Source organism: Suncus etruscus, chromosome 1 (genome assembly GCF_024139225.1).
Source record: "Suncus etruscus isolate mSunEtr1 chromosome 1, mSunEtr1.pri.cur, whole genome shotgun sequence".
Lineage (NCBI taxonomy): Eukaryota > Metazoa > Chordata > Mammalia > Eulipotyphla > Soricidae > Suncus > Suncus etruscus.
This window is the reverse complement of record NC_064848.1, coordinates 6,755,882-6,770,796: the sequence shown is the minus strand read 5'-3', so window position 1 is coordinate 6,770,796 and position 14,915 is coordinate 6,755,882. Positions and strand designations below refer to the sequence as shown.

Genomic DNA, 14,915 nt, shown 5'->3' with positions numbered 1-14,915 from the left:
AAACAAACAAACAAAATATAAAAATGAATGAGCAATGTTGTATCTAATAAAACTTCGTTTATTGACAGTACAATTTGAAATTCACAATTTTCCGTGTCTCAAAAAAATATAGTGGTTTGGGGGGCCATGCCAGGAATCACTTCTGGCAGACTCACGGGAAACAAGAAGTGCTCGGTGACTGAACTCAGGTTACCTCATGCAAGTCAAGAGCCCTACCTGGGGACTGGAGCAATAGCACAGCAGAGAGAGGATTTGCCTTGCACATGGCCAACCCAGAACTGACCTGGGTCCATCTCCAGCATCCTATATGGTTCCCTGAGCCTGCCAGGAGCAATTTCTGAGCACAGAACCAGGAGTAACCCTTGGCCCATCCCTCCCTGCCCCCAAAAGAACTGTACTTTCTGTCTTATCACTGAAACCTTTCAAAATATTATTTTTATTTCCCTAACCATTAAAATAATGTAAAACACATTTTTAACCTGTGGGCCTGTGAGGGAACAGGCTCCAGGGCCAATGTGGAGGCTCGCCAATCTAGGCCCTGGTCATAGTTGCGTATCCCCGACGTAATGGCATTTTTTTTTTTTTTTTAGGTCTTTTAAATTTATTTTCTTAAAGCAACATGATTTAAAAGGTTATTCATAGTTGAGTTTGATACATATAATATTCCAGCAACAATCCCACCTCTGCTATCAATTTCCTTCCACCAATGTTCCCAGGTTTCCTTCCTTCCCCTCCCAGCCTGCCATCTTTTTTTTTTTTTTTTATTAATTATTTTTTTTATTATTTTAATTATGACAACAAAGATGCAAAGAAAGAGGACAGGGTAAAGTTACAGTGGAAGCCCAATCACCCATAAACAGGATTCTCAGTAGTTCCATCGATGATATCCCAGCCTTGAACTTTCAGCCAAAGAACATTCAGAAAAACAAAACTGAACCCATGTACAATACAATTACTTTGTCCCTCAAATCCCCAGTTGTAGTACATATTGTTTCTTAGCAGCACACCATATAATCTAAAGATATTAGACTTATGTAACTCTTTAAACATTGAGGGCAAAGTACATTTATCTAGTTCCATGCACATGCTTACTAGTTTAAGTTAACCTCAAAAGTTTTAATGGGTTGTGTAATGGCATTTTTAATGGCAGAGAATTTGCAGCCAAAACCAGTTACAAACACATTTCAGATGAGCAACAAAGGCCATTTAAGACTTTTTTGAAGATTATTATACAATACAGAATTGAACTGATGTAAAAATAAAGTAATGCAATTCTATAATCAATCATTACACAAGAAATTCTGAATTAATTCTGAATTCTCCTCTTCCCCCACAAAATGGCCCGGTGTGAAAATATGTCTATTGCTTTCCTGAATAACAGGATCCAACTATTATCCTGGATCCTAACTAGCTCTTAACTTAGGTAACCTGTCAACAGATTGTACCTTAGTTTTTTCATCTTTAAGACAGTGCTAATATCCTCTCTTATTAGAATAAGGACTGTTGTATTAAATATAAAATACTATACACAAAGTATTTTTAAAAGAAAAAAATATTATTCTCCCCCCAAAGTTATGAACTATCTGAAAGACTATCTCTAAATAGGTTTGGTCATCTGAACTATCTAAAGGACTATTTCTAACTAGCAGGAACCACATGAGAGCAAGAAAGTGCATGCTTCATTTAGATACTGGCTTCACATGCAATTCTGAGTCAGGATCAGTCTTACTGATCCTAATTCCTTCCTCTGAAAACTCTCAAGCAGTCCTTTTTTTTTTTTTTTTTTTTGCACCCATGTAAATGATTGTTATTCACTTAGTTTAATTAGTCTTTTGGGGGCCTATTACTTATTTTCTATATATTTTTAATTTTTAGAGAATTAGAAAGGGGGAAATATGATGTAAGTTGAGGCCTTTCTTTGAAATAGTTCTCATTTGTATCAAATATTTCTCATTTGTATCTTAATTATTTTCTGTTGGTCTTGTTTTCCCATTGCCTTTGATCTGCTTTTTCCCCTCCCCTTGCAGAGGGGCTTGAATTGGATTTGAATAAATGGAAAGCAGGAGAGCTTAGCTGGGGCTGTCATCTAGGCTTGTGGTTCCGTGTGTTGGAGCGACTGGCTGGTGGGTGAACAGCTTGCAGTGTGTGTTTTCTTGTCTGCTATATCCTCCATATCTGTGTGGAATACTTATTGCAGAGAATTGTTATCGAACCAGCTTCCCCTATCCTCCCTGGATAGGGGGTATGGGATATCCCTTTCCCTTCTAGAAACTTTGGGATAACTAAACCTCAATCCAATACTCAAAGAATGTCTTATTATAAGGTAGTATATGACTTACTGGTTTCTTTTTTATTAGAATTAACATATTTTATATATAATTTTATATATTTATTAGAATAATATTTTACTTTATTAGATTTTATTTAGAATAATTTTATATTCTATTAAAATATATTTTATTATAATAAAAACTCAGAAAAAGGACATTATTAAACTTCTTCTGCATGTTATTTTACAATTCTACATTATGAAATGAAGAATTCAAACTACAAAGCTCTACCAAGAAAATTGGCACAAATGAATATTAAAACAAAAGTGCTGAAGAATTAAGTCTAAAAAACATTCACTAGAGAGTCGCCATGTTTGTACAGGGTCAACTCACAGACTCGCTCTATTCTCAAAATATAAGCTAAGCCATGAAAAGTCATGGATGCACTGGCCACACAGATGAAAACGGGCAGTCTTGGGAGGAAAGGGTAGAAGCTTGGCCTGAAGCCACACCTGCTGCATCCATCATCACCTGTAGTCACCACTTTTTCTACAGTCCTGCTTTACCACGCTTGGCAGAAACACCAGTCTGACCAAACTCCAGGTATACTGGTATTTGGGCTGATATCACCAGGCCTTTTTTGGAGTGAGTGTGGGTAGCCTCCATCTCCCCTCCCCCATCTTGTACTTCCGGGAGAACTGGCAGCCATGATCACATCCATAAAAGCCATAGTATTAGCAACAGTGGTTTGAATTCCTGACTGTGCAAATACAGTCAATTTGTTTTAATACTGTACATCTCCATAGGACTACATCAACAATATATGTCAATCGTTGTAGCTGAATTCACTTTAATGTCCCAGAAAAGAAATGAAGGAACAGAATGACTGGATAGCAAGAAGAGTTTACTAACTTCTGACCAATGATTAAATCGACCTCTTGGAGATACAAATTTATTATTCACTGTTGCTTCTTGAATATTCTTCTCTTCTTTCTTTTTTCCTTTCTATTATTTTTGAAAAATTTTGCTCTCACATTAGACCAAATGTATTACAAACCAGCTGTCAACTATGTAATACATGCTCTTTTAATAATTAAATTAAATTAAAAATATTCACTAGAGGGCCCTGGAGCAATAGCACAGTGGTTTGCCCTTGCACGTGACCAACCTGGAATGGACCCCAGGTTCGATCGCTAGCATCCCATATGGACCCCTGAGCCTATCAGGAGCGATTTCTGAACAAAAGAGCCAGGAGGAACCCCTGAGCACCACCGGGAACAGGCCAAAAACAAACAAAACAAAAATATTCACTTGAAAAGAACTTTAATAACAAAGATGTATTGTTCAACTCACCCACAATTTCTCCCGATATTTTTTTCAGCATTGTTGTTACTTTTGCCCTCTAAGGCGAACTATACTGGAAGTACTCCGATAATTGAGCTTAGGAAGACAATCTGCACTTCCTTTTGTACTCTCATTCTCCGATACTGTAAAGAGATAATGAAATTGTTAAAATAAAATCTATATATTAACAGGAGGCATAAAGAGAAGTAGTTTTTCCTTGGCATCTAGCCCCAACACCCACAAACACTAATTTGCAAAGATATAAGCACACCTCTGTTCACAGCAGTGCTATTTCCAACAGTTAACGCTCTAGAAACAACCTAAAAGCCCTAACAGACTTGGGTTGCTAGTGGATAAAGAAATGGAGGGGTATATACAATAAAGAGCTTCAGCTATAACAAAAGATGAATTGTCCATCATCCTACAACTTGGATATACTAGAGGTTGTCATACTAAGCAAAATAAATCAGAAGAAAAACATTAGATTAACTAATTCATATGTAGAATACAGAGAAACAAAAATAAAATAGACAATGATCAATGAAAATGGACTCTTATGGACAAAAATGGAGTTTACCAAGGTGTGTGGAAGGGTGGTTGGTATGAAGGAATCTCTAGATAATGTGAAAATTAATAGCACCTTGTTTGTGGGTGTGGTAATAATAGTAAAGTACAATGACTAATTTATGTAAACACCATTACCAATAGATGTAAGATTATATAAGAGCACAGTGAAAAACCTAATGTCATAAACTTGGAGTACCACGAGGAAGAAATGGCTAAGTGTTTGGTATTATAACTCCCCAATCAGGTGGAGAGTAGAAAACTGGGACAGTTAATAGTAACACAGAAATGAAAAGAGCCATCTAAAGTCTCCTCCAAACATAATCAGGGCCCAGAAAGGCTCAACTAGTGAGATCTTGCAACTCTTCAGGGGAACTACTTTCTTTACGTTCTCCCAGAAAGTCAAAGAAACCGTGACTCTGACTTCCTTGAACTGCTTCTTTGAGGCCAATATCCCCTAATACCAAAGAATGACAGAGACAAGCTAAAAAAAGAAAAACTATATAGACTAAAATCCTCAGAAATATAGATGCAAAAGACCCCCAGAAAAAATCTTAGTGGAAACAAATTCAACAACATATTAAAAGGTTCACATACTATACCAAGTGGGATTTACCCAGGCATGCAAGGATAGAAGGATGGATATGTGTATGTATGGATATGTATATATATATATATACTTATGTATATATATGTCACATTAATATAAGGAAAGATAAAAATCAGAAACAAAATGGGAACAGAAGGACCTCTCCTCAATATAGTAAAGTCCATATATTACAAACTCACAGTCAACATCATACTCAATGGCAAAAAAATGAAAGCCTTTCTCTTAAGATCGGGTCTAAAACAAGGATGTTTCACTGTTACGTACTATTATAGGATACAGTATTAGAAGTCCTTGAAATATAGTAATTAGGCAAGAAAGAATTAATCTTAAAGGGATTCAAATTTTGAGCCAGAGTGGTAATATAGTGTATAAAAAAGTTTTCTTTGCATACAGCTGACCCGGGTTTGATCCATAGAATCCCATATTGTCCCTGGAGCCCTGCCAAGAGTGGAATTTGGAGTGCGAGAGCCAGGAATAACCCTTGAACACCTAAGGAAATGGTTTCAAAAAAAATCAAGAAAAAAAGAAAAAAAAGAAAAAGAAAAAAGGATAAAAAGAGGAAAATGAGAAAAGAGGGCCCGGAGATATGCGCACAGAGGTGTTTGCCTTGCAAGCAGCCAATCCAGGACCAAAGGTGGTTGGTTCGAATCCCGGTGTCCCATATGGTCCCCCGTGCCTACCAGGAGCTATTTCTGAGCAGACAGCCAGGAGTATCCACCCCTGAGCACCGCCGGATGTGGCCCAAAATCAAAAAAAAAAAAAGAGAAAAGAAGGAAAATGATCATTATTCATAGATGACATAATATTATACATAGAAAAACCCTGGACTCAATCAAAACTCAACTAGGAAAAAATCAATGAGAAGCAATAAGCCTCTATAGTGAAATGGCAGATACAAAAACCAATACACAGACATTCATTGCATTTCTATATGCCAATAATAAGGTAGAAGAGAAATTTAACTGCTGGGGACCAACTTAAAAAAAGAAAGAGGGAGGCCAGAGCGATAGCACTGGCAAACATGGCAATTACCTTGTACACAGCTGACCCAGGACGAACCCAGATTCCATTCCTGGCATCCCATATAGATCCCCGAGCCTACCAGGAACGATTTCTGAGCACAGAGCCAGGAGTAACTCCTGAGTACCTCTGGGTGTGGTCCCAAAACCAAAATAAATAAATAAATAAGAAAAAGAGAGGGGCCAGAGAGATAGAACAGTGGGTAGGGCATGTGCTTTGCATGTGGCTGACCTGGAGTTCAATTCTTGGAATCCCATACAGTACTAGTGAGCAACCACTGGGAGTAATTCCTGACTGTAGAGCCAGAAATAATCCCTGAGCCACTGTCAGCTGTGGCCTCAAAACCAAAAGAAAAAAAAAGTGAAGGCTAAAGAGATAATACAGAGTGTAAGGTGCATGCTTAGCTTGCAGACACTTGAAACTTGAAATTAGATCCCTGGCATCCCATTGGGTCACTAAAGCCTGCCAAGGGTAATCCCTGAGTACAGAATAAGGAGTAAATTCTGAGAATAGCCCAGGTGTGGCCCAGAAACAAACAAACAAAAACCCACACAAATCACTGTTAAAAGAAATGGAAGATGACACAAAGAATTAAATATTGAAAGAAATAACACTCGCTAAAATTTATTATTCTACTTAAAACACTATAGATTCAGTGGAGTCCCCATCAAAATTCCCATGACGTTCTTTAGGAACAAGGAACAAACATTGCTCAAATTTATATGATGTTATAAAAACTCTCGGATATCCAAAGCATCCTGAGAAAAAAAGAAGAGGAAAGCGTTTCTTTATCTGATTTTAAATTATGCTATAAGCTCAAAATTGTGGACATGTAGGCTGGAGCAGTGGCACAAGTGGTAGGGCATTTGCCTTGCATGCGCTGACCTAGGATGGACCGCAGTTCGATCCTCCAGCGTCCCGTATGGTCCCCCAAGCCAAGAGCGATTTCTGAGCACATAACCTGAGTGTCACCAGGTGTGGCCCCAAAACAAAACAAAACAAAACAACAGCAACAACAATAAAAACCCTAAAAAAATGTGACATTGTAATAAAGGATGAGTTCAGGGCCGGAGAGATAGCATGGAGGTAAGACGTTTGCCTTGCATACAGAAGGACGGTGGTTCGAATCCCGGCATCCCATAAAGTCCCCTGAGCCTGCCAGGAGTGATTTCTGAGTGTAGAGCCAGGAGTGGCCCCTGAGCACTGCCGGGCCCTGAGCCTGCCAGGAGTGATTTCTGAGCGTAGAGCCAGGAGTGGCCCCTGAGCACTGCCGGGTGTGACTCCCCCCCAAAAAAGAGGATAAGTTCAGATAAATAGCATATGGAGCCCAGAAATTCACTCCATATGTGGGAACAGTAAAATGGCAAAGGAGCTAAGTGCATAAAGTAGAGCAAGAAAGCCTCTTGGATAAATGATGTTGAAAAAAACTGACTGGTCACATGAAAGAGAAAATGAACTGTACTCCTATCTCACACCACAGACAAAAATTAATTCAAGGGGGCGGAGAGATAGCACAGTGGTAGGGGGTTTGCCTTACACACAGCCGACCCAGGAAAGACAGTGGTTCGAATCCCGGCATCCCATATGGTCCCCTGAGCCAGCCAGGAGTAACCCCTGAGTGCTGCTGGGTGTGACCCAAAACCAAACAAACAAAAAAATTAGTTCAAAATGGATGAAAGGCCTTATATGAGAAATGAATTATTAAAATATAATGAGAAAGCATAGGAAGAAACTCTTCATGATAATGGACTTCAAGAGACCTCTTTAATGATTTGGTGCATTTGGGCAAGAAAACAAAAGCAAAAGTAGGGGCTAGAGCTATAGTACAGCAGGTAGGGCATTTGCCTTCCATGCAGCCAACCCAGGTTTGATCCCTAGCATTCCATATGGTCCCCGAACCTGCCAAGAGCCAGGAATAACCTCTGAGCACTGCCAGATATGGCCTCAAAACTGAAAACAACAGCAAAATTCAAGAAATGAGAGTATAGCTAACTAAAAAGTTTCTGCACTGCAAAAAATGACTCAGGGGCTGGAGCAGTGGCACAAGTGGCAGGGCATTTGCCTTGCACATGACTAAGATGGACCACAGTTTGGTCCCCTGGAGTCCCATATGGTCCCCTAAACCAGGAGCAATTACTGAGCACATAGCCAGGAGTAAACCCTGAGTGTCATCAGGTGTGTCCCAAAAACCAAAAAAAAAAAAAAAAAAAGGCTAAAAATTATTCACCAGGTAACCGACAAAGGGTTAATATCCAAAATAATAAAATATTCACAAAAATTAATAAGCAAAACACACACACAAAATCCAATAGAAAATGAAGAGGAGCCAAGTAGACACTTCCTCAAGGATGTACAGATAGCCAGTAGGTATATGAAAATGTTCTTCAGTCATTTATCATCAGGAAAATGCAAATCAAAATGACAATGGGATATCCCTACTGAGAATAGCAAAGATCAAAGAGAATGCGGTTGAAAAAGAAAAAACCCTAATTCACTGTTGATGGAATCTGGTTTAGCCCCTAAAAAATACTGTAGAGACTTCCCCCCAAATCAAGTATCTATTATGGCCAAGTGATTCCACATATTGGCATTTAACTCAGGAGCACAGAAGCATTGATTATAACATATACATACAGTCTTATATGTTAACTGTAGCGCTGTTTATAATAGCCACAATCTTGAAACAACCTAAGTGCCTCCAAACAAGTGAGAAGATGAAGAAACTGTGGTAGAGAAGCAAAATGGAAGACTAGAAAGCTGTAAGCAAAGATGAAATATATCTATTGGCTACAACTTGGATGGGACTGAAGAGTATGATGCTGAGAAAAGTGAGTCAAAGAAAGAATAAATAACAGGTTAATTCATGCATATGTGGAATATAAAGACATTTAGTAAGAGAAAAAACAATGGCTACTAATATTTGACCCTCAGAGGCAGAGAGAGAGACACACAAACAGAATAGTCTCACTTATTATGGGTCTTAAGGAAAATAAAAGACATTATTGTAATAATGCCCAGAGGACCAGATCACGATATGAAGCTCACCTTGAGGAGGGGTGAGTGCAGTTAGAACACTAACAACTACCAAGACAAAGTTAATGAGCAAGAGAAGTAGAATGTCTGTATTGATTACAAGCATGGGTGTGGATGGGGGGAGATGGGGTGCACTGGTGGTGGGAATGTTGCACTGGTTTAGGAGGGGGTGTTCTTTTTGTGACTGAAATCCAACTACAGTCATGTCTGTAATCACAGTGTTTAAATAAAGGTATTACAAAAATAAATAAAAATTGACCCTGAGAATTTGCCTCAACACCTGAAATTTTCTAGTTTGGGGCAGAGTAAGGACATAGTGATGATGGCAGAGTGATCCAGGAGGGATCCTTGTACTCTGATGGCTAGTGTAGTAGAGCAACACTATACTTTTGAATTATTATTTTGACACTGGGGCAAATCATGGTTCCTGAATTTTTAAACATGTATTAAATAAAAAATACTATTAAGTCTTGGAGTTGATTTTGTTTTTGTTTTTGTTTTTGTTTTTTTGTTTTTGGGTCACACCCGGCGGTGCTCAGGGGTTTCTCCTGGCTGTCTGCTCAGAAATAGCTCCTGACAGGCACGGGGGACCATGTGGGACATCGGGATTCGAACCAACCACCTTTTGGTCCTGGATCGGCTGCTTGCAAGGCAAACGCCGCTGTGCTATCTCTCCGGGCCCTGAAGTTGACGTTTAAGCAAACACATTTTTACTAAAAAAGAGCAGTATTTGATTGAAGAGTTGACTTCTCCAAAGAGACTATATACTTCACTCATGTAATATTAGTATGTTGAAAAATGAGATTTTGGAGGTTTATAAAGGGAGGAAAGGGGGAGCTATAATGGGAAAGCAGAAAATAAACTTAGCACTTTCCTAAATTTTTCTCTTATGTTTTCAATTATAAACAGTTTTATAAAAGATCAACTTGAACAACACCTACAGGAACTGGAATCACTCCCTTTCTTATCTTTCTCTTCTTGGATGTCCTCAGCAGATGTATACCCTCTTCTAACTTCATCCTTGGATAATGAATTATATCCAAGATCAGACTGGCCACCTGAAAAAAATAAAAAATAATTCTGTGCTGTTTATCAGAAACTTTTTTAGAAAGAACAATTGGAATAAGAAGCAACATATTATTGTTTGAGTTTGTGTATGGATTTTTTTCTGGATAGTGTCTAGGGGAAAGCTTTCCTCCATCTCTATTCATGTAAGAATGCACTATCTCAAAGAATTTATTTTTGACTCCACACCATAGTCCAAGTAATTGTACATTCACACTCTTCTCGGGCCTCTATAAAACACAGATAAACCAAACATCTTTTATACAAAACAATGACTTTTTTAGGTAAAAGCCTAATGGCCAAATCACAAAGAAGAGAATTTTGCAGGATTCATAACAAAACATTTTCATACAGCTCAAGGGAGTCAAATGTCTCATTACACCCTGAAATGAGCAATTCATTTTAATTTGGTGACATGTAATACATTTTTTTAAAACTTCTATTGAATTTCAGATAGTACAAATTGAAAGGGAAGAAGAAAAAAAGGTCCGCATTAAAGTGACTATTAAGGAAAAGAAAGGTTGCATGAAAAAAAGAAAACATCTAATATGCTCTTTTAAAGAAACTCAATTTGAGAACATTGTTCTTATCAAATTGGCACCAGAACACAAGTTAGTATGGTTTTGGGTCTTGGGTACCCCCATGGTAGGTAGTAGCTGTGTCTGGCATGGTATTGGGTTTGCTTTTTGTATTGCAGTGGGGCCAATTGGGGTCAGAGATTAAATCCAGAGCTATGGCATGCAAATAATATGATCTAGTCCCTTGAGTTATTTCTCTAACCCAAGATACATTATGTAAAATACTGAATGCAAATACTCTGACCTAGGAGACATGAGCCTTTAAGCCACTAAATCCTTTTTATTTATTTATTTATTTATTTATTTATTTATTTATTTATTTATTTATTTATTTACATTTTTGGATCACACCTAGCAGTGCTGAGGGGTTACTCCTGGCTCTGTGCTTGCTTAGAAATTGCTCCTGGCTCAGAGGACCATATGGAATGCTAGGGATCAAACCTGCATCTGTCTTGGGTCAGCAGCATGCAAGGCAAGCACCCTACCGCTGTGCTACTACTCTGGCTCCAAATTATTTTATTTCTATCTCAAATTTTCAATTTATAACACACTGGGCTGTTAAAACTATATGAAAGATGATCCAGGAGAAAAAAAAAAAGAAAGATGATCCATGGGGTATATTAAACTTGAAAAAAACTATCTAAAAAAACTACCACTATGTTTTTACTGTAATACCTTAAAATTTGGGGGGGGGGGCGAAGCAGTGGCGCAAGTGGTAGGGCATTTGCCTTGCATATTTAACCTAGGATGAACCGTGGTTCGATACCCTGGCATCCCATATGGCCCCAAGCCAGGAGCGATTTCTGAGTGCATAGCCAGGAGTAACCTGAGCGTCACTGGGTATGGTCCAAAAACTAAAAACAAATTTTTTTTTTGGTGGGAGGTTGCACCAAGCAGTGCTCAGGACCTATTTCTAGTTCTGTGCTCGGGGATCACACCTACCCTTGGTAGTAGGGATTGAACAGAGGATGTCCCTATAAAAGGCAAGTACTTTAATATCTATATTGTCCTTTGGCTCCAGTAACCTATCTTTTAAAGGTATACACTTCAATAACTCTTAAGAGAAAGCATAAATATAAACTTAAATTTTAATAAAATTAGTATCAATACGTGTATGTTTCTATTTTCTATGTAGTTACTTTATATCTATTAAATACTTTTATTTTTTTTTAAACTTTATTTATTTATTGATTTGGGGGCCACAATCCAGCAATGCTTAGAGGTTACTCCTAGTTCTGCACTCTAACAGAAATAGCCCCTGGCAGGCTGGGGGATCATATGGGATGCCAGGAATCAAACCGGGTCCCTACCTCTGTACTATCTCTCTGGCCCCTGAATACTTTTATTTTTTATTATTATTTATTTATTTTGGGCTTTGGGCCATACAGGTGATGCTCAAGTGTTACTCTTGGCTATGCGCTCAGAAATTGCTCCTGGCTTGGGAGACCATATGGAACCCTGGGGGATTCGAATCGCAGCCCGTCCTTGGTCAGCCGCATGCAAGGCAAAAATGCCCTACCGCTGCGCCATCACTCTGGCCCTCTATTGAATACTTTTATTACAACTTTTAACTTCCATCAAGTTTAAGATTTATGAGAAGTTGCAAACATAATGCAGCATAAAAAAATTCCTGAGTACCCTTTACTTAGCTGTCAACAAATCTAGTTGGTTGTTTTTTGAAGGAGGGATGGTCCAGATCTTACTTCTGGCTTCTGGCTCTGTGCTCAGGATCATGCGTTGTGGGTTTGCAAAGCATATGGTGATGGGGATCGAACTGGGATTGGGTGTATGTAACACGAACACAAGTGTCTTATTAGCTGTGCTATCTCTCTAAACCCTATAATGAAAAAATCTTTTGTTTTTGGTTTTGGGACACACCAGACAAATACTCAGGGGTTACTCCTGATTCAATACTCAGGAATTACTTCTAGTGATTCTCGGGGAGCCCTGTGGAATGCCAGGAATCAAACACAGGTTGGCTGTGTGCAAGGCAAATGTATTACCCACTGTACTCTCTCTCCAGCCTCAATAATAATAAAATCAGGGGCTAGAGCAGTGTTGCAGCAGTAGGGCATTTGCCTTGCATGCGCTGAGCTCCCATATGGTCCCCCAAGCCAGGAGCAATTTCTGAGCGCATAGCCAGGAGTAATCCCTGAGCTTCACCGGGTGTGGCCCAAAAAACAAAAACAACAACAACAAAATAAAGACCAAAAAAATCATACAGGGCCCGGAGTGATAGCACATCGGTGTTTGCCTTGCAAGCAGCTGATCCAGGACCAAAGGTGATTGGTTCTAATCCCAGTGTCCCACATGGTCCCCCGTGCCTGCCAGGAGCTATTTCTGAGCAGACAGCCAGGAGTAACCCCTGAGCAATGCTGGGTGTGGCCCAAAAACCAAAAAAAAAAAAAAAAAATCATACATCATACAGAATATCTTGTTGAGCAAGAAAGGTAATGTTTTTATGACATTAATAATTCATATGAGGGATTAAGCTTCTGACTTAAAGATATCTCTAATAATATTTTTAATTATAAAGAATTTATTCCAAGAAAATGAAATGATAGATCTGTGTGCTATCCAGAGCTAACTCAATTATCAAATACTTGAAAACATAACTATAACTTCTTTCTCTTACACTTTCCTTTCTCGTCAGATCATGGATAAAACTGCGCTTCATTAAGTTTATCAACTTATTCATTCAATATCAAGTCAAATCCTAGCATACAAAAATAACAAGTAAATTAAATGTAAATTGAACTGAAAACGAAATCTAAAATAAAGGACAGGCCAGTAAACCTAATTTGTACAATGCACTGGGATAAATGTACACATAAGCACACACAAACCTGTACTAGCTCTATCATCAGTAGCATACACTTTGATTAAACCTGTATTAAAAGGTGCCTGCTCCATAGTGTGGGTCTCACGAGCACTATCCATACTGCCGTGACTGACAGCATCCAGGTCACTGGCATCTGCTTAAGAACACAATGTAACAGACAGCATTTTACTACTCAAGGATACCAAAATAATACACTAGTTTGTCTCTAAAATTTGCTTAAAGGGAATATGGAAGTGCCATATAATTAGCAAAATATAACAGAGAAACCTATTGTGAATTGTTACTGACCATGAACAAACTATTAATAAGACCTCCAATGGCTAATAACAATTTCAGGGGGGGAAAAAAGGACCAATTTGGTGTTCTTCAAATAGGATTATTTTGAAGTTAGCATAATGGCAATAAAAAACTAGGAAATACCCAATATTTACAAACTATTCAAGATGGCTAAAATTGTGATTTTTATGAAAGAGTAAAACATATCCATCTTTTGACCTTTAGTTACCTGAGAGAGTTGTCTGTGATAAGTGCGTGTGCTTTGTCAGCGCTCTTTTGAACTGCGCTACTCCTAAAATAACATTTCTTACTTTTGTCCAAAGAAAATAGCCACTACGACTTCTTGAAGGCCAGGTACTTTCCAAAACAGCCTATTCGTTCAATAAAACAAGACAATTAGCAAAATCATCGTTAGGCATAAACATTCGTTGAATAAAGAACATGAAAATAGGTTCTAGAATATAAATGACAACGAACAAATGTTCCTTGATTTACAAAATAATTTCAGGTGCTCTAACATAAATGCCAAATAAACTTTCTGGCAATTTTTTTTTTTCTGCCATTCAGGTTCCATCCTCACAAAAGTAATCCCCTTTCTCCTTTAATCAAAGTAATTACCTTATTATAATAGCCGTAAGTAATGGCATTGGGGTCAATCCCCGCTTTATGCATTTCAAAGAGCACTCGAACTGCAAGTACTGGCTGATCATACTGCCCACAGAGCTGCATAAGAATACGATAGCACACCTGAAACACAAGGAATTCAAAGTGAGCCCAAACAAAAGATCTGTGTGGCAATTTAGAATGAAATAGAGCAGCATAAGGAATATCTGTCACCTCATCAGGCGGATCCATCTTTTTTGACTGCATTTTTCTGAGCACATCATATGCAGTTTTCAGAGCCCTGACTTTTGAATGACAGACTTTCACGTAAGCTGGGAGACAAATAAACCATAATCCGTAACAGTGACGTAGTAGACACCTAGACCACATCTGAGGAATGGAAGAATACCTCTTGGCAATTTTATGGGCTGATTTAATTTCCTAGGCAAAAAAAAAAAAAAAAGCAAGGATACAATTAATAAATTTATACCTTTTTTGAGGTCACACATGATGGTGCTTGGGGTTTTACTCCTGACAAAGATCAGTGGACCCTATGTGGTAGCAGGAAACAAACCTCAGCTGACTATGTGCAAGGCAAGTGCCTTCCTTGCTGTGCTATATGTCCTGCCCTATAAGTTTACGCTCTTTTTTGTTTGTTTTGTTTTGTTTTTGGGCCACACCCAGCAGCTCTCAGGGGTTACACCTGGCTC

The 14,915-nt window shown here is 38.4% G+C and overlaps 1 protein-coding gene across 1 annotated transcript in view; it reads right to left on the bottom strand.

The window, feature by feature from the left end:
* The window catches only part of DENND4A (DENN domain containing 4A), a 153,057-nt gene that overhangs the window by 33,050 nt on the left and 105,092 nt on the right, over positions 1–14,915 (bottom strand). Inside the window, exons 18-23 of the mRNA XM_049782828.1 lie at positions 14,440–14,646; positions 14,221–14,349; positions 13,832–13,973; positions 13,331–13,459; positions 9,783–9,899; positions 3,664–3,757 (exon numbers count right to left, since the gene is read on the bottom strand). Coding sequence (XP_049638785.1) covers positions 3,664–3,757; positions 9,783–9,899; positions 13,331–13,459; positions 13,832–13,973; positions 14,221–14,349; positions 14,440–14,646 — 818 coding nt within the window. The remainder of the gene's footprint in view (positions 1–3,663; positions 3,758–9,782; positions 9,900–13,330; positions 13,460–13,831; positions 13,974–14,220; positions 14,350–14,439; positions 14,647–14,915) is intronic.